This window comes from Ambystoma mexicanum, chromosome 7q, assembly GCF_040938575.1.
Source record: "Ambystoma mexicanum isolate Mex_15411 chromosome 7q, UKY_AmexF1_1, whole genome shotgun sequence".
Classification (NCBI taxonomy): Eukaryota; Metazoa; Chordata; class Amphibia; order Caudata; family Ambystomatidae; genus Ambystoma; species Ambystoma mexicanum.
In genome coordinates this window covers 722,884,105-722,909,936 of record NC_090941.1, presented here as the reverse complement: position 1 = coordinate 722,909,936, position 25,832 = coordinate 722,884,105, and the positions used below count along the sequence as shown (strand labels likewise).

Below are 25,832 nucleotides of genomic sequence, written 5' to 3'. Positions count from 1 at the left end.
TGGCCGCAAGAAGTTCAACTGATGCTGCTCTTCCACAGTACAAGTCTCCTACCAGCATTGGTGGCCTAGGGACATTTTTGAAATATTTCGATTTCCAACTATTGTGGTTTTTGACACCCAACCAGATCCCCTAGACCAACTATGGTCTGCCCAAATACAAGTGCCAGGTGTTGTGTTCCTACTGTTTGGTATGTGTTCATTGATGGCTTTACTTTATGTGGGTTGAACCAGTTAATTAATCAGACTGACAAATATAATTCAGGGTTCAAAATGTAGGGGGGACTGGGAGATAATTAGCTCCTGATTTTAGATTAGAAGAGCATGGTTAGCTTTATACCAACATGTAACAGGAGCTGCTTTCGGCTCCCCCAGCCAACTGATGCAGTACAAACATGCATATGTGAATTTAACTCTTTGTGTTTTTGACAATCTATAAACAAACATTAGAACACATCTATACAACATTTGAAGCATAAGGGTCATAAATAATGGACTAAACGATATTTTTGCATATTATGTGGAAGTTCGATATGTGCAACGCTGTGTACTAGCTCCTTGTCTCTCTGTAGGTAGCTCCTGGTCACTGGTTAATGCCGGATACCCAGGAGCCGATTTTAGCTCCTGCTTATTCAATCTTGATTTATGATCCCTGTAATTAAAGGGGAAAGCATCTGTGATGTCCAGTTTCTTCCTCGTAAAGGACATTTTAAAATCCTTCATATTAGGAGAGGAGTAATACCTATTTTTGTGTAACTTTGTTAAATGGCTGAAATATGAGCATTGGTGATGGAGCTCAAACCCAGCACCCTTTTTTGTGCCTTGCAGAGAGAGTATGTAAGTGAAGGCACTTCAACCCCTATTGAATGACAGGAACACTCGGCTGCATAGCAGGGATATTTCAGAGCTAAATTGGTGACAATATGTATTGTTGAAAAAGCAGTTGATTTGGGAATTTAAAAATATTCAGATGTTACTCTCAAGTACAGTGAATGTGACTCCTTAGTTCACTGAAAACATCTGACGTTTATTATAATTAGACAGTACAGAATAGGCACTTTGGCTACACCATATGCATACAGCTTCTGAGTTACGTCATAAATACAAGTATAAAAGGGACAGTACAAAATAATTTTGGATGAAGCAGGGTAAAAATTTGCCGGGGAGAAGTCTATCTGAATGTTGCTCTACCACTAAAATATAGATTTCCTTCCTTATATTTACATTTTAGATTAGGGTCATCCTTTACCATCGGGTGAGGTTGCTAGTGCCAATCCCTGTTTTCTCTGTAGTTAAGGAGTCGAGGATGAGAGGTTGGGACAGTGATGAAAAAGGTGATGCATGCTTATTCATGCAAGTGATTTTCAGTGCAACAGCTTTGACGTGTCTGTTGAAATGACCTCGGTACCGCCTCATCAAAAGATCTGTCACTCAATGGTGGTACGGTTATGGTGTCCAGACATATTGGTTTTTTAGGGACCAGTCCTGGATTTTCACAAAATTACCCCCTTCCCCAACAAGTTTCTTTAAAACGGTCACATGCCCAACTTTTCAGAAAAATGGATTGTTATCTAAGAACTTCACTGATAAGTGGTGAATACAGATCAGGATGCAGTTGCAGGGAAAATCGGGTGTAAAAGATAAATATAGCGCTTTCACCAGATTGCTGAACATAGAACATTCTTATATACGAGTAATATTACCCAACCAAAGTTGTTACTCATTTAACAACCTCTGAAAGGTGAATGGCTGTTTTGGCCTTGCCGGGATTCAAAGCTGTGACTTGCTGATCACACACAGATTTAATCAGCGATTGCTTAGCTCTTTTAGCTGGCTTTCTGGCTTACGCATAGTGTACTCCTGTCATATGGTCAAACTGCTCAAAATGAGTAAAACATATAAAAGTCAGTTGTTTTGAAATGATGAAGGAAGCTGTATAATGCAGAGTGAATGAAAAAGAAAGCTAATACAATCAAGGATGGGTTCAAGGAGGGGAAGAAATAGATGTGAACGATGTGCGCCCATTGCCCCCACAGTCATTCCCTTAGACAGTATTTGTCCAGTTGTGTGCACTGCAGAAAGATAGTAAATCTCAACATCCACAACGCATTTGAAATAGTTAAAGCAATGCTAATGTGAGCCTTAAAGAAGCTGAATCTACGCCAAATCTCATTGAAGTTAAAAGAACTCTGATCTATGTCTTATTCTCAGAGGTTAGACATTAGGTTTGCTGCCTATCAGAGCACCCTTTGAAATTTCAGCTACGTGCAGTATGAATTCCAGTAAAATAACATAACAGATATTGCTTATCCCAGATGTCCTTTGTCTATTGCATTGACTTTTCAAAATGGTCCTGGTTTTTAGTTTGGAAAATCTGGTCAGCCTATCCAGGGGTCTGTAACTTTTGGCTCATCAGATGTTTTGGTCCACAACCCCCATCAGCTATATCCAGCTTTGTCAATGGTAATACATCTTGGCAATCATAGTGCCAGACAGCCGCAGGTTGCAGACCCCTGCTGACTGTATAAAGTGCACAGTGGTAGATTATTGTGCTTGCATGTTATGCTGCTTGTATGACTTCAGTGATGGGTGTAGGGCCCTATTGTTCGGTAATGAGTATGGATTCCCACAAAAAATAGACAGACCCAGGGGCTAGGGTTTGTGTAACCTACAATGAGCCTGCTTTCAGGCAGATGTTTCAGTACCTAAGTGCTTGATGGTACTAATAGCCAGGGATTAGTTTCATGTCAATGTTTTGCTTTCATCACTCTTATAGAGATCAGATCAGATTAATGATAGGGGAAATTAAGTATCTTATTTTACTCTTACGTCCCGCCCCCTTTCCTCCATTCTGCATGGGCGTCCCTTCCAAGGGACAGGAGACGGAACCTTTTTCGCCAGAAAAAACCTTCTTCCCCTTTAAATTTAGTGGCGTGCAGGGGTGCGGCCCAGGGAGCATGATCTGCCCTGACTCCGCCCTCCGGCACCATACCTCAGTCCCCTTTTCCGCGTCAACGCGAACGGGTCGAATTCACCAGCGCTCCTGGGTTTGTCATCGGCTATGTAATTCCATGCACGGATACGTCTTCTCTTTGATCATTCAGGTACTCGGTCCTCAGGTGTCGCGCTTCTCCCCGGCGCATGTCGACTTCCACAGGGTTCAGCAGGTGTCCATCCTGCAACTGGCTCGTCCCAACTTCAGACCCCCACGCCCTCTGCCTACGTTGCCTTGGCCCAGACCATGGTTGGCAAGCTTGTACAGCGTGTAGCTCACTGTCCTCGAAAGTGCTGAAGAACAAAGTATCCAGGTGGAAGGAGCTCTTCCAGAAGTCGCCTCTAGAGGACCTCAAGAACTTCATGAAACATCGAGCCAAGCCCAAGGTAGGGCTGATATTCTCCATCGCACCCCGCAAAGGAGACTCCTTCCCAGGGACTCTCCCGTATGGGAGGGACCGGTCAGGTCCTTGTACCAGCATGTGCACCGAGGCTGCTGCAGCTACCGGCCTTCGTCCCGCGGGATCCTTGGATCCTCCCAGTGGTGGTGTTGAGGGACGGGAAGGTCCTTGTACTGGATGGTCATCTGAAGGGTTCCACCCTTGTACTGGAAATACGTCCGAGGTGACGCCTAAACACAGCTTTACCGACCCTCGGGTCGAGGGTCTCACACCTACCGGTCCTAGGCCTGAGGAGCAGGGTAGGCCTTGTGATCCACACGCAAGAGTCTTGGAGGCGGCCGGGCCCAGCGGGCTGAGCAACATGTCGCAGGCACGTGGCAGGCAGCTAGACAAGATGGCCACCGTGCCAGACAGAGGCACCCGTCCGACCCCATTCCAGGAATTCGGCGAAGAACGAGTGTCAAGGTGGGACTGACCTCAACCAGGTACGTGGCCTACAGCCTATCTCTCTTGCGCAGGGTAGCTTCCCACTGCGTCCATATGGGCAGGGTACGCAGCGGCTCCAGCAGCTCCCACATACCCCGTCAGCACCTCCTGCCGCCTCTTCGGCCAGTGAGGAGGGATTCTTCGAGAGGCTCCTCGGACTCATGAAGTCACCTCAGATGGGGGTTATCTTCAAGGACGCCACATCAGGGAAGTCCTCCCCGCAATGCTAGCGGTACCACAAGCGCCTCCGCCGGCGCCCCAGTTCCCAACGCAGCCGCTGTCTCTGGCCCCCCAGCTGATGACTCAGGCAGTTCCGTACCAGCCTCTGCAGCCTCTGGCTGCGGCCCCTGTACCCCAGCCTCCGGCGCCAATTACTCCTCCTCCTCCTCCACAGGATCCTCCTGACCCACAGGATATGGATGAGGAGGAGGACACGGATATGCCATCCTCGGCCAGGGCCTTCCACAAACATCTTGCTGGGCTGGCGAAGTATGTCGGCCTCCCCCGACCTGAGGTCGAGCAGCCGGCAGAGAGGGTTCTGGCTGAAGTCCTCGCAGAAACCTGTGCAGTTCCCTCTGGGACCACTGCAAAAGATTTAAGACTACAGGTGTTGGCAGTAAACCCACTTGGTAGCAGTCTGCACCACACAGATTCACTGTGGTAGCTGTGGCTGAGCAGTCAGACTTCCCTCAAGAAGAGTTAGGCAGTATACAGAGGATACGCAATAGATACAGAGGCACAGTAGTACAAGCAAACACTGACCAGAGCTAGGTGTAAAAGTATAAACTTATTTATTAAAGACACACTCATAAATTACACTAGCACGGAGAAAAGGTAAGAAGGTCAAAACACAGTTACTATTACTCATATGTACATCCCTAATCATTTGTTGGACAGTTCTAAGTTAACACCACTTATTTCCAACCAGAGGTGAGCGCTTAACGTTAGATGGTACTCCAACAAGTTATTAGAAAAGGGAGGGAAAAGGCAGAAATAAAGAGAGCAGTAAGATAAAACACTTTTCACATAAGGTTAGCAAAGGCAGACAATGGTGGAACAAGGAAATTTTGTTCGGGCCGCTTTAGAGGGAGCCAGGCGAAAAATATGCCCAAGATCACACACTGTCTCAAGTCTTTACAGGTGAGTAGAAAAGGTTTTACTACGTTTCCAAAAAGTTTAGTTAGGGTGTCCCAGGCCTACCCAGGGTCGAGAGCCGAGGACTAAATCTACCCCGTACAATCGGTGGCAAGGGAGGCCAGGCGGAACACAGTACCTTTACAAGTGGAAAGGATCCTCCAGCGGTGGTAGTCGTTCCTGGTAGTGGGTGCAAGTCGCGGCATCGTCCAGAGGAAGAGATGATCTCGACGTGGAGGAAAGCTGAAGGTCGTTGCACTACCAGGGATGAGGCCAGCCGTGGAGTTTTCCGCACACAAAGGATTTTACCCCTCTTCCGCGGTTGAGGTAAAAAGTGGTATCCCGATTGCCGGAGTGCTTGGCACAGGCCAGGCGGCCACGAGATGCTTCGGGACGGCGAAAAGAAGGCAACAACTAGTTGTCCCCACCAGTTAAGGGAAGAATACTCTCCGGCGGGTCATCTCCTCTGTCGTCGGGAAAAGTGGTGAGACGGTTCCGCAGGGCTCCACCGGTGGTGTCGTCTTGGCAGGTCGGCTCAGCTTCTCCCTCTTCGGCTTCTTAGGTCCTGTGGCGACTTCTGAAGAACCAGTCCCAAAAACCCTGCTTTTATGCAGCAAACCCCCATTCATGCAGCCTAGCTGTCACTCAAACATGCTAAGTGGTGAGCGGGGTGGCTCACCACTTGGGCCAATCACACTAGAGTGCGACATGAGTTGGCAAGGCAACTCAGTCCAGGGTGCCTAAACCCCCTCCCACACCCCCTGTGGTACCCAGACAGAATGGCACCACTTTGGAGGGCTTCTGTGCAGAAGCCCGCCAAAAGTGGAACAAAGGCTCGACTCGGGTTCAGGGTTACTGAAGTGAACCTAGACGCCATTTTGGTGGCGAGTTCTGGCGAAAAATCCCAACCGGTGAATTTGTTTTAATTAAATAACCCGGCGGTATCTTTAACATTGCACCAAAAAGTGGTGCATTAAAAACAATGGGAAATTCCATTGGGAAATATTCCGGTGGAATATTTCCGTGGTATCCACTGCCACCAGCCAGAACTCGGCGAGGGGGGACGGGACAGTACCCCCTCGACAACAGACCCAGGGGCAATCTAATTGCCCCTACCAGTACTTCCACAGTAAGGTGGTTTGTACTGGTTAAGTTCCTAAGTTTAGACTAGTAAAGTTAATGGTAACTTTACTGACCCAGGGAGACAGTAGTCAGTCCCAGGGTGTGGAGTCTATGTTTGGGGATCTCTATGACACCCCTGTGTTACTGCACGGAGGGTGCTGTGTAACACACATTCCAAAAACCAATGATGGCCTATGGGGAAAATTACCCCCTAGCCCATAAGCACATAACAAGTCACAGAAAACACTCTCAGATCATGTCCAGGAGTGAGGGAAAAAAAGAGTCTCACTCCTGGCAGGAGAAGAAATAAACCCCAAAAAATCCAGCAAAGCTGCTGGGGGACTCACTAGGTTAGGAAATTCAGCCTGAACAGAGAATTCTCCCTAACACTCACTCGATGCCCCTCTGCCAAAATGGGGATTCCTTTGCAGACCGATGTAGTCTCCCTAGCCAAGAAGGGTTGGCTCAAGCCCCACTCGGCCCAACCAGTCAATCGACGCCTGGACACAAGTACAGGCAGATGGTGGGGATACACTCTTGCTCTCAGCCCATCCTCAGCCACACTCCTCGGTGATCGCTGCGGCATCACTATACTCCAAGCCTCAGTCGTCCTACGCCTCCTCCTCTGCTGTGCTGCTAGGCAAGGAGGAAAAGATCTTCGAGGCGTACGGGAAGAATCTCTATTCCAACGCGTCCTTGCATCTTCGTCAGCCCAACGCAGATGGCATGATGGCTGCCGCCAATCAAAGTTTATGGCAGGAAATTGCGGACTTCCTCCCGGAACTATCACGCTTTAAGGGGGGGCGGGGCTGGCCGAGGCCAAGCTGGTGGCGCATGACCTCATGGAATCCACTGTGGCCCATATCGACACCTCTGGCCATGCCATCTGTATCACCACCGACATGAGAAGGACAGCCGGGCAACAGAATTCAACCAGGACATCCAGGAACACATATTGGATCTTCCGTTCGAGGGGGGGGACCTCTTCCACTCCTCCACTGACGAGGAGCTGGACAAAAAGAAAAATAGCTCACAAATGGCCAAGTCTTTATGTCCTGAACACTAGATGTCACATCAATGGAATCCTCCAAATCCGAATAGTCCCCCACCTCCTTCTCCTCACCCGAGTCCTCTGTAGGCCACCCATGCCTCTTGCCTTTCTTCCGTCGGAAGGTCTTCTTCTTTTTATAGAAAAATGGCCTCCCTCGGATGGAAGCCACTGTGTCGCCATGTGGATAAACGGTGAACACAGGACCTCCTTCCGTGAGAGCCTGAATAAGAGGAAAAAAGCCAGTGGCTCAAAAAAAACCTCTTGTTAGAATCCGAATAGAAGTTACTGCAGGTACTGTCGTGAACCAACGGATCTTCCTGGTGTAAATGTGGAAAACAGGCCAGCAGGAATCGAAGGCTGAGCAAGTCCGGGCTCGCAGAGTCCAAAGCTGGAAAACCACGTAATGCAAAAGCAAACACAGGTAAGTAAACAATACTAAGAACAAGGAGGAAGGAAGGGCAGAAGAACTGGAACAAGGATAGAAAAAGAGAAGGACCGTAAGAAGACGGCAGGAAGGACGGAATGAGGCAAACGGAAGTAGAAGAATTCCAGGGGCGCGGAAGGAGCCGCAGAGAAGCAAGGAGGAAGGAGCAGCAGAAGGCAAGGGAAAAAGACAGGCTGCAGTAAAGACGGTGGCAGAAGGTGCACAGAAGCAGCCCTGGAAAATAGTAAGAGCAGGGGAAGCAACCAAGCTGAAGGCAGCAGCGACTGCAAGGGGGAATTACAAGGGAGCGTAAAACCCAAAGAGAAAGCAAAGCTCAAAGGGGTTGCAACACAAAGCGTACACAGAGGATGGGGCTAAAGTAGGAAACAGGAAGAAAAAAGGCTGGAAAGACTAGACTGTAACGGGGAAGAACGTTACAAACGTAATGGGAAAATCAATGGCGGCGTAAACGCAAGGCATGCCACAAACGCCAGGATGGCAGGCGCGTGACACTTAATCCATCCTAACAAAGACCACGCCCAGCAGCGCTCCGACAGTGGTTGTACGTGCACAGGGTTTCACGGCTTCCAGGAACGGAGATCCAGGCAGCCGGACCGCCTCGCCGTCTCAGAACCGGCACAAGCAACAAAAAAGGGGAGGGGAGCAAGGGCCTTTTCCAGTCCTCCTCCTCCGCAGCAGTCTCTGAGGGAAAGAAGGCATGACACGCCCCTTCGGGTCCACGTGTCTCCAGTGGAGGGCAGGCTAGCCCTCCACGCACATTTCTGGTGCTACAATTTTACCGCCCCCTGGGTCCCCTCCGTAGTATCCATGGGGTACCGCCTCCCTATCCCAGCCTCTCTTCCCTTCTCCTCGCCACTCCCACAGGTTGGGACAGCAACTCTTTTGGTGGAGATCCGGTCGCTCGCAGAGAGCCAGGCAGTGGAGGAAGTCCCAGCCTCCCAGCGAGGCTTGGGCTTTTACTCCAGGATTTTCTCCATTCAGAAGAACCACCAGACGGGCCTGAGAGTTGTGCTGGACCTTTCCACCCTCAACCTCTCCTTACCCCTGCAAAAATTCAAGATGGTTATGCCAGCTTTTATAGCGGAGACATTGTGCAAGGGAGACTGGATGTGAAACCTGGATCTGAAAGGCTGTCATGATTCCTGCCCCTCATGTCCCCAGCCCTCCAAGATGTCAGGCTGGAGCCAGGCCATAATCACCTATATGGCCCTCAAGGGCCTCTCCATCCCTTCAAAGACCCACTTGGAGTCAGACTTGGCGCATGTGGCACCAGACTCACTCACTCCCATAGGATAACATTGGGGATTGGACTTGCAGTGCACTGATGGGGACAAGATGGATGCCCCCACATATTTTGGTTCCCAGAACTGCATGTGCGGTCTAGTCTTTTGGGTGTGGTTCAGCCCAGAGACACCTGGGATACCCAGAGACTATTTAAGCCACACCCAGGCTGAGAAACATGCTTTGCGTTTTCTGCACCTGCAGCGTGACACTCACCATGTTCGGATTGGTCTCCAGTAGGCCTGCATCTTTCTTCTGCGCTCAGCTCCTGCAAGAACAAGAACAACGTTAGGAACAGCCTTACCTTGCGGCCCTGCTGCCCATCATTCATCGCTGCTTCTGTTCTGTGGGCATCTTCGGCGGTGTCATTCCCATCCCTGTATGCCGCTTCCTAAGGAAAAGGGAAAAAAACAGAAAAAAGGCATTAGTAAGCATTCTGCAAATCTTTGCTTATTTTTAAATACTGTACGAGCTTCAAGCGCTTACCTGAATCCCAGCCGCTCTGGGGGAACTCTGTCTCCGGAACTTCTCATCCATCTGCAAGAGGGAAAAGACACTCCAGGTTAGCATGGAAACATCTAGAGGCGCCGCATACCGCGCTTACCCACCGCATTTGTTCTTCACAACCGGCATCCACGCTGAAAACGTCACGGCACCTAAAAGACACAGAAAAAGAACTCAGTTCAATGCAAATACAAAAGGGGTGCATCGCGCATCGCGCTCTCACTCACCTTCAGCGCTACTCATCTCAGCAGCACGCCGCCATCCCTGGACGCCGGCCATCATCTAAGGAAGGAAAGGAACGAAGTTAGAGAACTGTTCAAAAGACTCATTATACTTACCTGTCGGACACTTGCCAGTGAAGTAACTAGGCAGCAACGAGCCTGCATCAATCAACGCACCCCTGCGCTGAAAGCAGGACGGAGAGCACACTATCCAAGAAAACAAGGTGAGCTGTGAATCAAAGGGAAGGGTTGGACCCCGGGGAAGAAGGGGTTCAAGCACACAGAGACAATAAGGAGTTAAACTCTACCAATCCTGTGTTTCAGGCCCAGTCTCCAGTCCAATAGCCTCCAGGGAAGGGTTTGAGGTCGTAAGAGGTCAGAACAGGCTGAGTGACATCCCTGTGGATACCAGGTGAGCGTTAAAAGGACGCGTACCTACACGTCCCAATTTGGCAGCCCCATTGTTCTTTCCTACGGTTCAGGATCATGGGCTACCATTTTCAATACAAGGTCCTTCCTTTTGGCCTCAACTCGGCCCCCAGGGTCTTTACCAGGCTCATGAATACAGTGGCGGCCCTGCTTAGAGCACAGGGCCTCCACATCTACCCATACCTCAACGACTGGCTCGTCAGTGCTACATCTCCAGAAGCGGTTCACCACTCTTCCCATGCCCTTATGAACACACTGCATGATCTGGGCTTCTCGCTCAATCTCAAGTCACAGCTGCAGCCCATGCAGACTCATTCTTGGGCCTAATCTGGGACACAGGCTCCGAGAAAGTATTTCCGGCGAAGGACAAGATCTAGGCCATCAAGAGGGCCACCAACCACTTCCTGAGCAGAGAGGTGACCTCGGCATAGTGGTACCAACATCTCCTGGGTCTATTGGCGGCGGTCCTATTAGCCGTTCCGCACACAAGACTGAGCATGAGGAGGATTCAGCTGCACTTTGCGGCCTCATGGAACCAGGAGCGGGGCTCTCAATACGAGATGATCAACGTTCCTCCATCTCTCCACCCGGACCTAACATGGTGGTCCAGGGACTGCAACATACGGACGGGCAAGCCCTTCCGGCCTCCCACCCCAGAGGCCATTGTCACCACGGATTCCTCGCTTGAGGGCTGGGGAGCCACCTTGGACGATCTCTCGGTCCACAGCACCTGGACTCAACGGGAACAGAAATACCACATCAATTGGCTAGATCTGAACGCCATCTGGCTAGTGCCCAGGGCATCCCTACCACTTCTCAGCGTTAAGGTTGTCCTCATCCAGACAGACAACTTGACCAGCATGTACTATGTCAACAAGCAGGGAGGCACCAGATCCCCTTCTCTGTGCAGACTGGCAATCAGCATGTGGGAGTGGGCCCTGGAAAATGACATCTACCTTACAGCAGTCCATCTCCTGGGGGAATCTAACTTGGAAGCGGACAGAGTCAGCAGGCTGGGAGAGGACAATTCTGAGTGGCAGCTAAACGATCTCGTTATTCAGGAGATCTTCAACAAGTGGACACATCCTCAGGTGGGTCTCTTTGCCACCTGGCACAACAAGAAGTGCCCATAGTTCGCCTCCTGGTAGGGACAGGGTCCTGGCTCCCTGGGCGACGCCCTTCCGCCTCAGTGGAACGGCACAAGGGCTTACGCCTTTCTGACCAGTCAGCTGATTTACAGAGTAATTTGCAAGATCAAGGAGTCTCGCCAACTCAACATCATGCTGATAGCTCCATGGTGGCCAGCGAGGCCATGGTTTTCGGAGCTGCTCAGCCTCTCGGAGATGCCCCTGATTCATCTCCTGATGGGCCCAGCACATCTTGGCGCAGCAGGGGGGCAAGATCATCCATCCCACGCCACAGAAACTAGCCCTCACAGCGTGGTTCCTGAACAGGTAACGCTGCGGCACCTCAGCCTATCACAGGCTACTCTGGAAATCATTCAGGGCACAAGGAGCAAGGCTACCAGGGCCCAGTATAAAAGCAAATTAACCAGATTCTGCCACTGGGCAGACTCCAAAGACATCGATCCACTGGCATGTACTTTGGACGGCGTGCTCTCTTTCTCGGCGCACCTCGTCCACTCTGGCGTGCAGGTTGACACTTGCCGTACATATCTCGCAGCCATCAGAGCTTACAGGAACTCTGAGGAGGGGGCCTTCTCCTCCTCCAATCCTATTGTCAAGAAACATCTGACAGGGCTCACAAGGCTCTAACCGCGCATCAAGAGGCTGCTCCCGGTGCGGACCTCAACACAGTTTTGGGCGCCATGGCGCCAAACCGTTCAAGCCAATGGCATCCACTGACATCAGGCTGGTCACCATCAAGACGGCCTTGATAGTCAGACTCACCTTGGCTCGTAGAGTCAGCGGAATCCAGGCGCTGGTCGCCTCAGAACCATATACTCCCTTTCACAAGAACAAAGTAGTCCTGCGGACACACTGAGCATTCCTGCCCAAGGTGCCGTCTGCTTTCTATTTGAACGAGGAAATATTCCTTCCTATGTTTTTTGGGTTCCATGTGATAAAATTGCGGCAATTTGTGCCGTGATTACAAAATATCGCGGCACAAATGCTGCGGTTTTTGCACAGCAATTCATGTTAAGGATGCGGGGGACACCCCCGCAACCCCCGGATCCCTGCTCTCCTTAAATGGTATAATGGAGCATACCGGGTCAAACCACAGCATTTTTGCCGCAATATTTTTTTAACGCGACAAAATTGCCGCAATTTTATTACCTGATACCGTATTTTACCGATCCCAAGGACGAAGCACAGTGAGTGCTGCACTGCCTCGATATCGGGCGTGCCCAGAAATTTTACTTGGACAGGACCAGGGGCTTCCACAAATCGGACGCCCTGGTCATCACTTTCAGAAGCTCAAGACCAGGCTATCAGGCCTCTGAGGCTTCCTTATCCTGCTGGATGGTCTCGGGCATCAAAGAAGCGTACGAGGGCCAGCACAAGCCGCTCCCGTCCAACATGCACGCCCGCGCAGTCAGGGCCAAGGCAACTGCCATCGCATTCCAGCGCAATGTTGTTAGGCAGAAACCTGTGCAGTTCCCTTAGGGACCACTGCAAAAAGTTTAGGACTACAGGAGTTAGCAGTAAACCCAATTGGTAGCAGTCTGCACCGCCCAGATTTACCTGGTAGCTGTGGCTGAGCAGTCAGACTTCTCTCAAGAAGAGTTAGGCAGTATACAGAGCATACACAATAGGGCAGGTAAACACAGTAGAATACGCAAACACTGACCAGAGCTTTGGTGTAGAAGATATATAATTATTTATTTAAAAACACATCTAAGAAAACACACTGGCACTAATCTCAAGCACGTTCAAAAACACAGTCACTAAAGTATATACACTCCCTTAAAAGAATATTTAGACAAGTCTTAAGTAAAGCCCCACTTATTTACTTATTAAGCGGTGAGCGCTTAACGCAGATGGCACTCTAATAATTCGGTTTCAAAGGGAGAGAAAGGCAGAGCATAAATTGAAACAGATCCCAACACTTTCAAAAGAACACAGCAAGAGAGAAAGGCAGAGTCAAACAGTGAAATTAGAGTTCAGAAGCCGGATCTGCTTTAAGAGGATCAGAACGAAAGGTGTCCAAGGTCACATGGTTGAAAAGTGCACAAAAGTCTCGAAAAGGTTCAGAAAGGAGTTGGATCAAAAGAAAGGGACCAGTTAGATGGTCAAGAGGCCAGCCCAGTCTAGAAGGTTAAGGATTTACTGTCACCTTGTAGCAATCTATAGAAAGGGAGGCCAGGCGGACACAGTACCTTGAAATGGTGAGAACACTCCAGCGGGGGCAGTTGTTCCTGGCAGCAGTTGCAAGTCAGTGCTACGTCCGGCAGAAGAGAAGATCTCGACGGGGAGGAAAGCAGGAGGTCGTTGTGCTGCCAGGGAAGAAACCAGCCGTGGAGTTTCCCGATTAAAAGGAGTGGTTCTTTCTTTCGCGGTTCAGTGGTAAGTGGCTATCCGGTTGCTGGGGTGCTTGGCACGGGCAATTCGACCACTAGACGTCCTGGTAGGCGAAAAAGGAAGGCGAACTGGTTGTCCCCACCAGCTCAAGGGGAAGAGACTCTCCGGCAAGAAGATCTCCTCTGTCGTCGGGAAGTGGTGAGACGGTTCAACAGGGCTCCACCGGTTGTGTCGTCGTTGTAGGTCGGCTCAGCTTCTCCCTCTTCGGATTCTTAGGTCCTGTGGCGACTTCTGAAGTTCCAGTCCCAAAAGCCCTGTTTTATGCAAGAAACCCCCATTCATTCAGCCTAGCTGTCAATCAAACATGCTAAGTGGTGAGCCGGCCGGCTCACCACTTGGGCCAATCACACAAGAGTGCGACGTGAGTTGCCAAGGCAACTCAGTCCAGGGTGCCTAAACCCCCTCCCACACCCCCTGTGGTACGGAGGCTTCTGTGGAGAAGCCCACCTAAAAGTGTAAGAAAGGGCTCGACTTGGGTTGGAGTCACAGAAGAGAACACAAATGCCATTTTAGAATCGAGTTCTGGCAAAAAATACCAACCAGTGAATTAATTAATATTAAATAAATAACCCGGCGGTATGTTCGAGGCTATTGGAATTAAATAATTAAAGTTGGTAGCCTCGAACAATGGGAAAATCCCATAGAGATATATTCGCGGTCGAATATAAAAAGTAGTAACCACTGCCACCAGCCAATACTCGATCAGGTGGGACGGAGAAGTGCCCCCTCGAACAACAGACCCCGGGGCAATCGAATTGCCCCGACCACTACGTCCACAATATGATGGTTTGTACTGGTTTCTGTTCATAATTTGGGACTAGTAAAGCCAATGGTGACTTTACATGCCCTGGGAGACAGTAGTCAGTCCCAGGGTATGGAGTCTATGGTGGGGTGTCACTATGACACCCCTGTGTCACTGCACTGAGGGTGCTGTGTAACACACATAGTAAAAACACATGACCCTATGGAGTAAAAGACCCCATAGCCCATAAAACACATTAACATTCAAAGGAACACCACAAATCATGTCCAAGAGTGTGAGGAAAAGAGACTCGCTCTTGGCAGGAGAAAAAAAACAAACTCCAGAAATCCAGCAAAGCTGCTGGGGGACTCACCAAGTCATAAGCAGGGCGGCCAATTGGGCCACTCCCTCGGCTTTCTGCAAGCATTACTGTTTGGATGCCAGCACTAGATCTCCGGCTTTCGGACAGGCGGTTCTCAGGAACCTATTTGCTTAAGGAGGGTTTCCTCACCACCCTGGGGCTACATTCAGTTGTAATCGCCCATGCAGTATGGAGGAAAGGGAACGGGACATAAGAGTAATTATAAGTTACTCACCATAGTCACTAATGTACTCTTAGCCCATAGTCCCCTTTCCTCCATACGTCCCACCAACCTCCCCTTAATAATACTGGTGTCATTAGGCAATGTTAAATCTATTGTCAACGCGTCAGTGGGGACTGAGGTGTGGCGCCGGAGGGTGGAGTCAGGGCAGCGCATGATCCTTGGCCCGCACCCCAGCGCGCCTCTAAATTTAAAGGGGAAGAAGGTTTTTTTCTGGTGAAAAAGGTTCTGCCTCCCGTCCCTTGGAAGGGACACCCATGCAGTATGGAGGAAAGGGGACTATGGACTAAGAGAACGTTAGTCACTACGGTGAATAACTTATAATTTTTTCAATGGTCAACCATTCTACTAATGCAACTGTGTTTTATTTGCATCAGTGCTCCCTTGATGTTTGGAACTTGATTGATGATGCCATTTCTTTTGTACCTAAAAATACACCTAGAACTGTCCTAGTGGTTTGGGGTAAGGTTAAAGAAAACAAACATTTGTATTGGCTGTGACCCTGCCATACTGTGGTTTGCTAAAAGTCAAAATTGCCTAACCAGATGCTCCAACCTAACTATTAGACACATTTCTTAGAGGACTATGGAAATGTTTCTGGTAGTTGAAAATTAATTTTCCAGTAGAAGTTGTATTTGCATATGCCTCTTAATGGGTTTGTTCTTGCATAATGGGAGGCACTTCTGAAAAGTGTGTGTTTAATGTTTGTTTTTATCACTCTGGAATGTTCTCTTGTGATGCATGTTGAAGCACAGCAGGAAGAAACCAGCAGCATGCAACATACATGTAGTAGTTTCTTTATTATCCTTTAGTAGAAACTAGTTTCTACACACAGATTACAATTACATTGTTGATATTAGCTCTTTGGCTTAGATGAAGACTACTGTTTAAAAATAATATTAAAATATACTGATTTTAATCTTTAAAATTCTGCTTTTTTACAGGCGTGTATGCTGCTTTTTAAACCAGATTTTGATGCAGTTGAATATATCAACTTTGATGAGGCTGTTATTTGCTTAGATTGCTCCAACTCTATGAGCCCAGTACTACAGCAAGCAAAGATGATTGCTGTTCATCTGGCGAGAACTTTTTTTGACTACAAAAAGCTTAGAATTATCAAATTTGGCACAAGTAAGTAATATTTATAATATATTTTTAAATGTAGAACCTGTTACCGTTCCACATTTAAAAGAAGCAAGTATTTGTTGATCGGGCTACCTATTATGTTTCAGTGTGCTTTGCTTAAATAACTTGCTGTTTTAAGAAGCTGATGAATACAAGGTAGCGCCAATTAATTCTGATCAGCTGATGCTAGAACCGTAATGGGCAACCTGAACCCTCTATATGTTTTGGCCTATAACCCCCCCATCATCTCTGTGTAGCATAGTTCATGATGAGGGGTCATGGCAGTTGTATGCTAAAACATCGAAAGGGCATCAGGTTGCTGGTCAATGTGCTAGAACATTGATTTTAGGGTAGGTAAATGCACATTGTTGTTCTCCTTTAATCATTCTAAGCCTTTTGCAGTTGATTCACCTCTTCATGGCATGAAAATGCTGGTTATAGATGTAGGCGTCAGCCATTGGACCATATGTAACTTTAAATGATAATTTCTGGTTTCAAACAGAGTATGTTGCTAGTCTTGATTTAATAATGTTTTATACCTAGGTATAACTTCGACACATATACACTGTCTTCTCATTACTAGACTATTTGCTCTTCATTGTGTACTGCATAAGGAAATGGGGTCCAGCCTTCCAGGGCTAAAATCAGTAATTTTCTTTACTGGAAAACACAGATCATCTTAAGGGTGTGTGAAGGTAGGGTTTTTTGTGAGACAGGCATGGTATCAAGAGATGAGACAGACAACAGATTTTGAATTCAACTGTAGAATCTTTATTCAGTATCAGCATGAGTGTAATGCCCAACTTGCCCTATAGCTATGGTGGGGATTTCCCTACCTAAAGAAACTAAGGAAAGTCTATGTCCGTAAGTCCAAATCAAAAGTGTATCCGTGTCAAAACCTATGCTTGCCCTCATTTATAATACAAAAATGTAGTGTAGGGTTATTCTAACTTAATAGTGTTCAACACAAAGTCTGGAGCAACCTCTAGGTCCCTTCCCCAAGTTCAGGATACAGTTCGAACAATTATGGGTTTCAAATGTTCCGCCAGGACTTGGGTCTCCCTTCTCTAAGTTTCAAGCACACTAGGTTTTAGTATCAAGGAGGTCAGGGTTTCCTTCCCCAAGCTTGAAGCACTGGTTCACAAAACAAAGTTCCCAAGGAGCTCACAATGTTGAGCTTTTTCTTATTTCAGGGTTGTGTTCACAATTCTCCTGAATTTTTTTGCGGCTTCCTTGTCTAGGCACAGTTGACAGGCTGCATGGCCCACCCAATATAGGTCACACAACCAGTTACCCTTGGCCCCAGCTTTCTGCCACTTTGACTTAAGATTGGTTTGGCAGTTCACAACCAACTAGAAGCTCACAAGTTCATAGATGAATGCTTGTTCTTTCTTGGCACTTCCCTGGCTCTCTTTTCCAAAGTCCACTCTATTAGCTTTAATTTATGCCTCCACTTCCATTTATTCAGCATACTTTTGCTCAGTCGGCATTTTGCTCAAACTTCACTGGCTCCCCTTGGCTGCTCAATCACAGTTTTCATTCTCGTTGTCACAGCATTAACAGTTCATATTACGTTCTCTGGATCCTTCATTGATCAGAGAGTTTTAAACATGTATAATTCCTTCAGACGTTCCCATTCTGATATATTGTTTCTACTGCATTAATTTCAGTTCGTTCTTCTGCTTTGATAGGAGGCTTTCGAGAACATGCCGATCGCAGGCGACCACTCCTCTACAGTATAACACAGCAACTTTCATACGCACACCGGGTTTCTCGCATTCTCTGAAACTCTGCGGTCACAGCGTTCTTTTCTTTAGCTTCCCCGTTAAGTTGATTTCTTATATTTGAGGTCGGGGTCTCACCACCTGCCCCTCAGACACTACTGGACTTGTACGTCCATTTAGGGGAACAAGCATTGGTGGGGGAACGAGCATTGGTTGGCCACAGCGAAGTAACCAACACTATTCACAGTTTCCTTCTCCCGCCTACACCGGCTCCTTGGAGACATGGCTCCCTTGCCACGCATTTCCACTCTGGTTCACTGTGCAGTCTTTCAGCGTCTCAGCGTTTCGTTCTCCTTTGGCTTCTTGTGAGTTGTGCTGGCCTTCCTGCTGCTCTCTCTCTTTCCACCAAGGCAGCTCTCCCGACCTGGTATCTCTTTCCACCAAAGGGACCTCTCTCCGAACCCAGCGTCTCTCTTGGTTCTCTGGTGCTCCACCTTCTATACACCTGAGCCCCATCAAGGGGTTTCAGGTGTGATCCACTCGCCTGGTTTGCCTGATTCCAATTAGGCCAATTACTGTGACAAGCCTGACTTTCAGCCCTGTAGTCATCAAGTTCCCTATTCTTTGTCGCAGTACTATAGTGGTGTTTCCTACGGGCAGTCTGTGTTACTCGTAGTCCACTCTTCTTTGTCTCAGTACTAGGTAGGGGTGAATGGGGAATTGTGGGTTTGGACTGTATATAACACATAAAGGCTGATGAAAGGTTAGGTAGGTCAGTGTTAGGAAAGGGGGGATACCATGTCTCGCCCTCAAGTCCTCTCTCCCCCATTTCCAAGGACCCTCCACCCAGGTGACCCTCTCTCGCTAGGCCACCACCAGGGTCGGGATCCAAAAGCGATAGCCCTTCCCTGCCACCTGAACAGAAAATGAACAAAACAAATTAAGGTAACACACACCTTATTACACAATAGTTAATGAAAGCTCAAACACTATCATTGATACATTTAAAGGTGCAGGTGAGAAAAAGCGTTTCTGACATCAAAAGTCGCCAAACTACTTGCACAACATAAAGTGTCCTCAATTGATGGACACTCTGTCCCCTGCACACCCTCTATGCTGGTAATAGTACCAGTCAAGATTTACATAATTGGTAGTGGATTACGTGTATTGAATTCAATCATCCAAAAGATGGGATATTTTCAGTGGAAAAGTTAATTCAATAGATTCACAAATGTTGAGTTTAATCAGACGTTAGTTGCACACAGTGTGATTTGATTTTAACAAACAAAACAAGTCCACAAACTACATAATTAAAAGAGCTCAACACGTTTAAGGAGTGCTTTTCCCTTCATCAGGAGCAAAAACAATTAAAGTTCAGTCAATGTTCAGTCTTCAATCTCCAATTTTATTAACAAAGCAAATTAAAGACTAGTATCAGACTATGACAATTCAGTATATGTGTTACATAGTTAATTGTGCATCTTAATAAACAAATAAACACATCACCTTAGATGACGTGGTGTTTCCAAACAATGCTGTAAGGGTTGAGCCTTGTGGACAATATTAGATTCAGACTTGTGGGCAGAATTACAGAGTCTGTCAAATAAGATAGTATATGTATATAAAGTTGTTCTGACTAGTCAAAATTACAGAGTCTATCAGTTGGTAATTATGTAAGAACAGAAAGAAGGCCTACCGATGTAGTTCTGAGCATACAAAGGTTATATTTCGATTCATGGGAAAAGTTGTGCCACCGTAATGATCACATGCCCCACTGCGAGCATACTGGTCAACTCTCACAGGTCTCCACCATTTAGCTTAAGTTGAGGTATGTGACAGGGTTGCCCCCTCTCTCCGATCCTATTTGCTCTGTTGATCGAACCCATGGGCGACATGATTCGATCCAGTCACGCTTATGGAGGTATCTGTCTCAGGAGTCGTCCAGAGCTAATATCTCTATACGCAGACAATGTCCTGCTCTACATCTGGGAACCCCAGGTAAACCTTGATCCTATTCTGTGTGATGTGACCCATATAGGTGGCTTCTCTTGGTTTACAATCAACTATAACAAGTCTGAAATATTCACGCTTATGAGTAATACCAGACAACCGAACGGGCTGTTACCACAGCGCTGGTCCCCGGGTGGAATCAAGTACCTAGGAGTGAGGGCGACTAGGTTGAGACCGACCCTATTGTCAGACAATTATGCAGCAATGGAAGCTTACGTTGAGAATAAATTGACCAGATGTCGGGCACTTCCCATTACTATGGCCGGTAGGTTATCCTTGGTGAAGATGGTACTGGTTCCAAAACTATTATACATTTTTGCCAATGTTTCCGTCTGACCGGGGAAACCATACTTTTCTAAATTTCATGGTCTATGTGCAAAATTCCTATGGCATTCCGGGGCTGTAAGGAAAAAATGGGCAGACATGACTGTTCCTGATAAGGGAGGATTCACTGCACCGTACCTTGAGTTGTATTGGATAGCAGCGCAAGCCCAATACGTGTCATTCTGGTATGGCGATACCCAACAACCACCTCACGTCAAGTTGGAACGCCTGGCAAGCGGCGGCTCTGATCTTAAAACACTTTATTTTGAACCGCACATATAAGGATGACTCCCCATTTGCCCCAATATATACCACCCTATTGGCCTGGCGCTATATACTACCACCAAGCATGAACACATGCCCATACTATAAATGGCTCCATTTATGGTGTTTCCCGGGACTGGATCCCCACATGGCACTTTACACTTATGGCCCACTGGAGGATGGGATACAGGGCACTTACGGACTTGTTCCCAGGCGGGAAGCTTATTATGCCCCAGATCTGGCGAGGGGAACACACTGGCTCTTGGCTGGAAATACTGCAATACTATAGACTACGAGCAGCAGTACGTTCATTATGTCATCTCTTCCGTCAGAACCCTCTGAAACCCAAGAGGTACAATATATAGCTAATGCATTTGGTGCCCCCAGCATAGTGTCCACCCTATCCAAAAGGTTATTAGCAAAGTGTCCTGACCCGACAGCTGGGGTGCGTGCTAAGTGGTCGGATAGTCTGGGTATGGACCTGACTGACCACCAATGGAGATACATGTGCTCACATACATGTTGGGTCCCCCTTAACTTCAGGTTCCAGTGTATGCAGTATAAACTTCTGAACAGACTGTACTACACTCCCCAGAATCTCAGATGATTTGCCCGAAATACACTACACTCTTGTCCCAGATGTAAATCGGGCTTGGCCAACCACCTACACATGTTTTGGTCATGTGTCCAGTTGCAGGACTTTTGGGATAAAGTTCTGCAAATGCTCTCTGACTTAATTGGGGTCCCTCTCGACCGTGCCCCATTGGGTGCCCTGTTTGGCAAATGGGACAACATCCCGAACAAAAGAATGCTAGCATTTGTGAATGTAAGCTGTTTGATTGCAAAGAAATGTATATTGCAGAAATGGAAACAGGCCCCCTCCCCCGCCAATTTCTAAACATGGCTGGCAGCCCTAACCTGGACTCAGAACTTTGAGGAGGAATATGTGAACCCATTGCCCCTGCCCTCCCGACCCAAACATGTATGATCTGAATTTCAATCATATTTATCCAGCCTCCCAGCAGACTAAGCTGTAAATTCCCCACCTAATCTCCATTGTTTACCTACTTTCCGAGAATCTAATGTATTATATGTATGCTGTTTCTCTCCTGTCTGGAACTGTAGCAATGCAACCCAACTGTCTGATGCTATGCTAATAATTTGATATGTAACCCGCTGTGATCTGATATGTTTGCCATTAAATAAAAGGTTAAAGAAAAAAGAGGGAATATTAATAACTTATAGACAGTGTAACATCCTGAAACATTTTCATAAAAACCTATGAAATTGACAGAAAAAAAACGTTGTTAAAGGGATGTTATAGTTACGTTGCACTAATAAAAACCTATGAAATTCAGTGAAAGAAATTGGACGTTATGGTTACAAGTAAAACCGAAAAAACCCGCCGGCACTATTCACTGCTAAGACTAACACCCAGGGCATCAACGATGACATCACAAATGTCATTGATTGATGACATCACTGATGACATCACATATGCAATTATTTTTGATGAAAAGTCCCTACAATTCCTTGTGTTTATAATGTTGGTAACAAGATGTCAGGGGTGATCGGGAGACCTATCATGAAGTACTTTAATATATTAAAGGATGTACTCAACTTCACAAAAAGTTACATTGGAGTGTTGTTGTTAATACAGGAACCTAATCATGCATACAGAGAGGCAATGGCTGCAGAATGTACCATACAAGTACAGTCTTTTTAATCTGGTAATTTTGGATAGTAAAATAATGAAGGCTGCTTTATCAGAGTTTTGAGTAATTTTAAACATGGTGTGTTATTACAAACAATACATATGAAGACCCACAATGCATACAAATCAGAGGCACATACAGGGAAACTAAAGCAAGGACGAAAGAAACAAGATCACCAGAAAATGTCAATAACATTAAAGTTCATCATCATGTATACAAATAAATTGTGTGTTTGAGGCCTGCTTATTGCCCCATAAATGTGCACCATGAGCTGATACCAAACTGTAAGGAAGTACTTTAAGAACATACAAGAAGGTTAACGTCTATATATATATATAGCACCTTTTCAATTTTCATATTTTGACTGCCAGTGAACAAAACCGCCTGGCTTAGATATGTCAGTGAACAAAAACAAGTGGCCCATATATATGATGTCATCAGTGACCTTTGTGATGTCATCTTTGATTTCCTCAGTGTTGGTTTTAGCAGTGCACAGTGGTGGTGCAAGTTATGGTTGCCTAGCTTACCATAACTGTCACATTTCTGGGGGGGGGTTCGATTTTACTTGTAACCATATAGTCCCTTTAACAAGGTTTTTTTGCTGAATTTCATAGGTTTTTAATAGTGCAACGTCCTTTTAACGTTTTTTCTGTGAATTCTTTTTTTTAATGATTGTAAGTTTAGTATTGCAAAGAATATAGTGATTTTATATCCTAGTAATAATAGGACAGCCTTATTTTTAATCTGAGGTTATATGGATATGAAGATATATTAAGATGAATTTTCACCAGGCAGAATGCACTTCATGCAGAGATGTACTGTAGTGAATCCTAGGCCGTAAAGACCCCTGCATATGGAAACTAAGGCACAATCACCATATACTAGTGATACGACAGACATGAAGTTCGATTTTCCAAGTAATGTATGGTTTATTTCAAAGTATGCTCAGTCGGCCGACTGGGTCTAACGTCTCGCAACGTGTGTCAGCCAGACCTCGCTCAAGCGGCAACATATATACAAACATACAGTCTAAAGGCAAATCGAACCGACCATAATGTATCTTCTAGAGCAGGGGTGCACAACTGATTTTGACAGAGGGCCGAAAGTACCCTACATGATGGCTATAGTGGGCCGAAAAGTAAAAGTGGGTGGGGCGGTAGGTGTGGCGTGGCGTGGCAGGAGGCTTTTTCAACCCCTAATTTTTATTAAACACTATGCCCCATAGCCCCCACCGCTCAAGCAAACACTATGCCCCATGGCTCCCACCCCTCATGCAAACACTATGCCCCAAAGGCCCCACCCCTCAAGCAAACACTATGCCCCATGACACCCCCACCCCTCATGCAAACACTATGCCCCAAGGCCCCCACCCCTCAAGCAAACATTATGCCCCATGGCCCCCACTCCCCAACCAAACACTATGCCCCATGGCCCCCACCCCTCATGCAAACACTAGGCCCCAAGACACCCACCCATCATGCAAACGCTATGTCCATGGCCCCCACCCCCCAACCAAACACTATGCCCCATGACACCCACCCCTCATGCAAACACTATGCCCCAAGACACCCACCCCTCAAGCAAACACTATGCCCCATAGCCCCCACTCCCCGACCAAACACTATGCCCCATGACACCCACCCCTCATGCAAACACTATGCCCCAAGACACCCACCCCTCATGCAAACAATATGCCCCATGACACCCACCCCTCATGCAAACACTATGCCCCAAGACACCCACCCCTCATACAAACACTATGCCCCAAGACACCCACCCCTCAAGCAAACACTAGGCCCCATGCCACCAAGCATGCACCATGCATACATATTCATACAGACCCCAACCCCCCACCCCTGCATACAAACTAACAAGCATACACCATGCACCCATACAGACCCGAACCCCCCACCCCAACTCAGCACACAAATCCACAAGCATACACCATGCACCCATACAGAACCGAATCCCCCACCCCCAACTCAGCACGCAAACCCACAAGCATACACCATGCACCCATACAGACCAGAACCCCCCCACCCCCAACTCACCATACAAGCACACAGGTATACACCATGCACCCATACAGACCTGAACCACCCCCACCCCCACCCCCAACTCAGCACACAAACTCACAAGCATACACCATGCACCCATAAAGACCCCACCCCCAACTCACCATACAAACTCACAAGTATACAGCATGCACCCATACAGACCCAAACCCCCCACCCCCAACTCAGCACACAAACCCACAAGTATACACCATGCACCCATACAGACCCGAACCCCCACCCCCAACTCAGCACCCAAACCCACAAGTATACACCATGCACCCATACAGACCCAAACCCCCTACCCCCAACTCAGCACACAAACCCACAAGCATACACCATGCACCCATACAGACCCGAACCCCCCTCCCCCAACTCAGCACACAAACCCACAAGCATACACCATGCACCCATACAGACCCGAACCCCCCACCCCCAACTCAGCACACAAACTCACAAGCATACACCATGCACCTATACAGACCCCACCCCCAACTCACCATACAAACTCACATGCATACACCATGCATCCATACAGACCTGAACCCCCCACCACCCAACTCACCAAACAAACTCACAAGCATGCACGCATACAGACCCAGACCCCCGCCCCCACATCTCAACATACACTTCACTTGCACACAAACACATTCAGGCAGACCAGACACACACCCCACCCCCGCATCTCAACACACACTGCACTTGCACACAAACACATTCAGGCAGACCCGACCCCCACCCTCCCCCCCCGCATTTCAACATACTATCCACTTGCACACAAACACATTCAGGCAGACAGACACACACCCCACCCCCGCATCTCAACACACACTGCACTTGCACACAAACACATTCAGGCAGACCCGACCCCCACACCCCCTCCGCATCTCAACACACACTGCACTTGCACACAAACACATACAAGCAGACCAGACACACACCCCACCCCCGCATCTCAACATACTGAACTTGCACACAAACACATTCAGGCAGACCCGAACCCCCCCCCCCCCCTGCATCTCAACATCTCAACATACTATCCACTTGCACACAAATACATTCAGGCAGACCCGACACACACCCCACCCCCGCATCTCAACATACACTGAACTTGCACACAAATACATTCAAGCAGACCCGACCCACACCCCACCCCCGCATCTCAACATACACTGAACTTGCACACAAACACATTCAGGCAGACCCGACCCCCACACCCCTCCGCATCTCAACACACACTGCACTTGCACACAAATACATTCAAGCAGACCCGACACACACCCCACCCCCGCATCTCAACATACACTGAACTTGCACACAAACACATTCAGGGAGACCCGACACACTCACCCCCTCCGCATCTCAACACACACTGCACTTGCACACAAACACATTCAAGCAGACCTGACACGCCCCCCCACCTCCGCATCTCAACATACATACAAAAACAAAAAACACAGTCAGGACGGACCCGAGACTGAAACACACACACTCACACAAACATACAGCACCCCTCCGCCCCCCACGTACTTACCCAGATGTGCTGGAACGCTGGCGAGGCTTCTGGCACTACGGCTGGCGTGGCAAGCAAGGCTGAAATTCCTTCCGGCATCAAGCCTTACTGGCCACGCCAGCAGTAGTGCTGTCACTCCATTGGTGCAGCAC

General features: G+C 47.8%; 1 protein-coding gene across 7 annotated transcripts in view; it reads left to right on the top strand.

The window, feature by feature from the left end:
- Window positions 1-25,832, top strand: part of PARP4 (poly(ADP-ribose) polymerase family member 4) — a 2,748,946-nt gene that overhangs the window by 1,141,253 nt on the left and 1,581,861 nt on the right. For all 7 annotated transcript variants that reach the window (XM_069639202.1, XM_069639198.1, XM_069639200.1 and 4 more), the window contains exon 22: window positions 15,896-16,082. In XM_069639202.1, coding sequence (XP_069495303.1) covers window positions 15,896-16,082 — 187 coding nt within the window. The remainder of the gene's footprint in view (window positions 1-15,895; window positions 16,083-25,832) is intronic.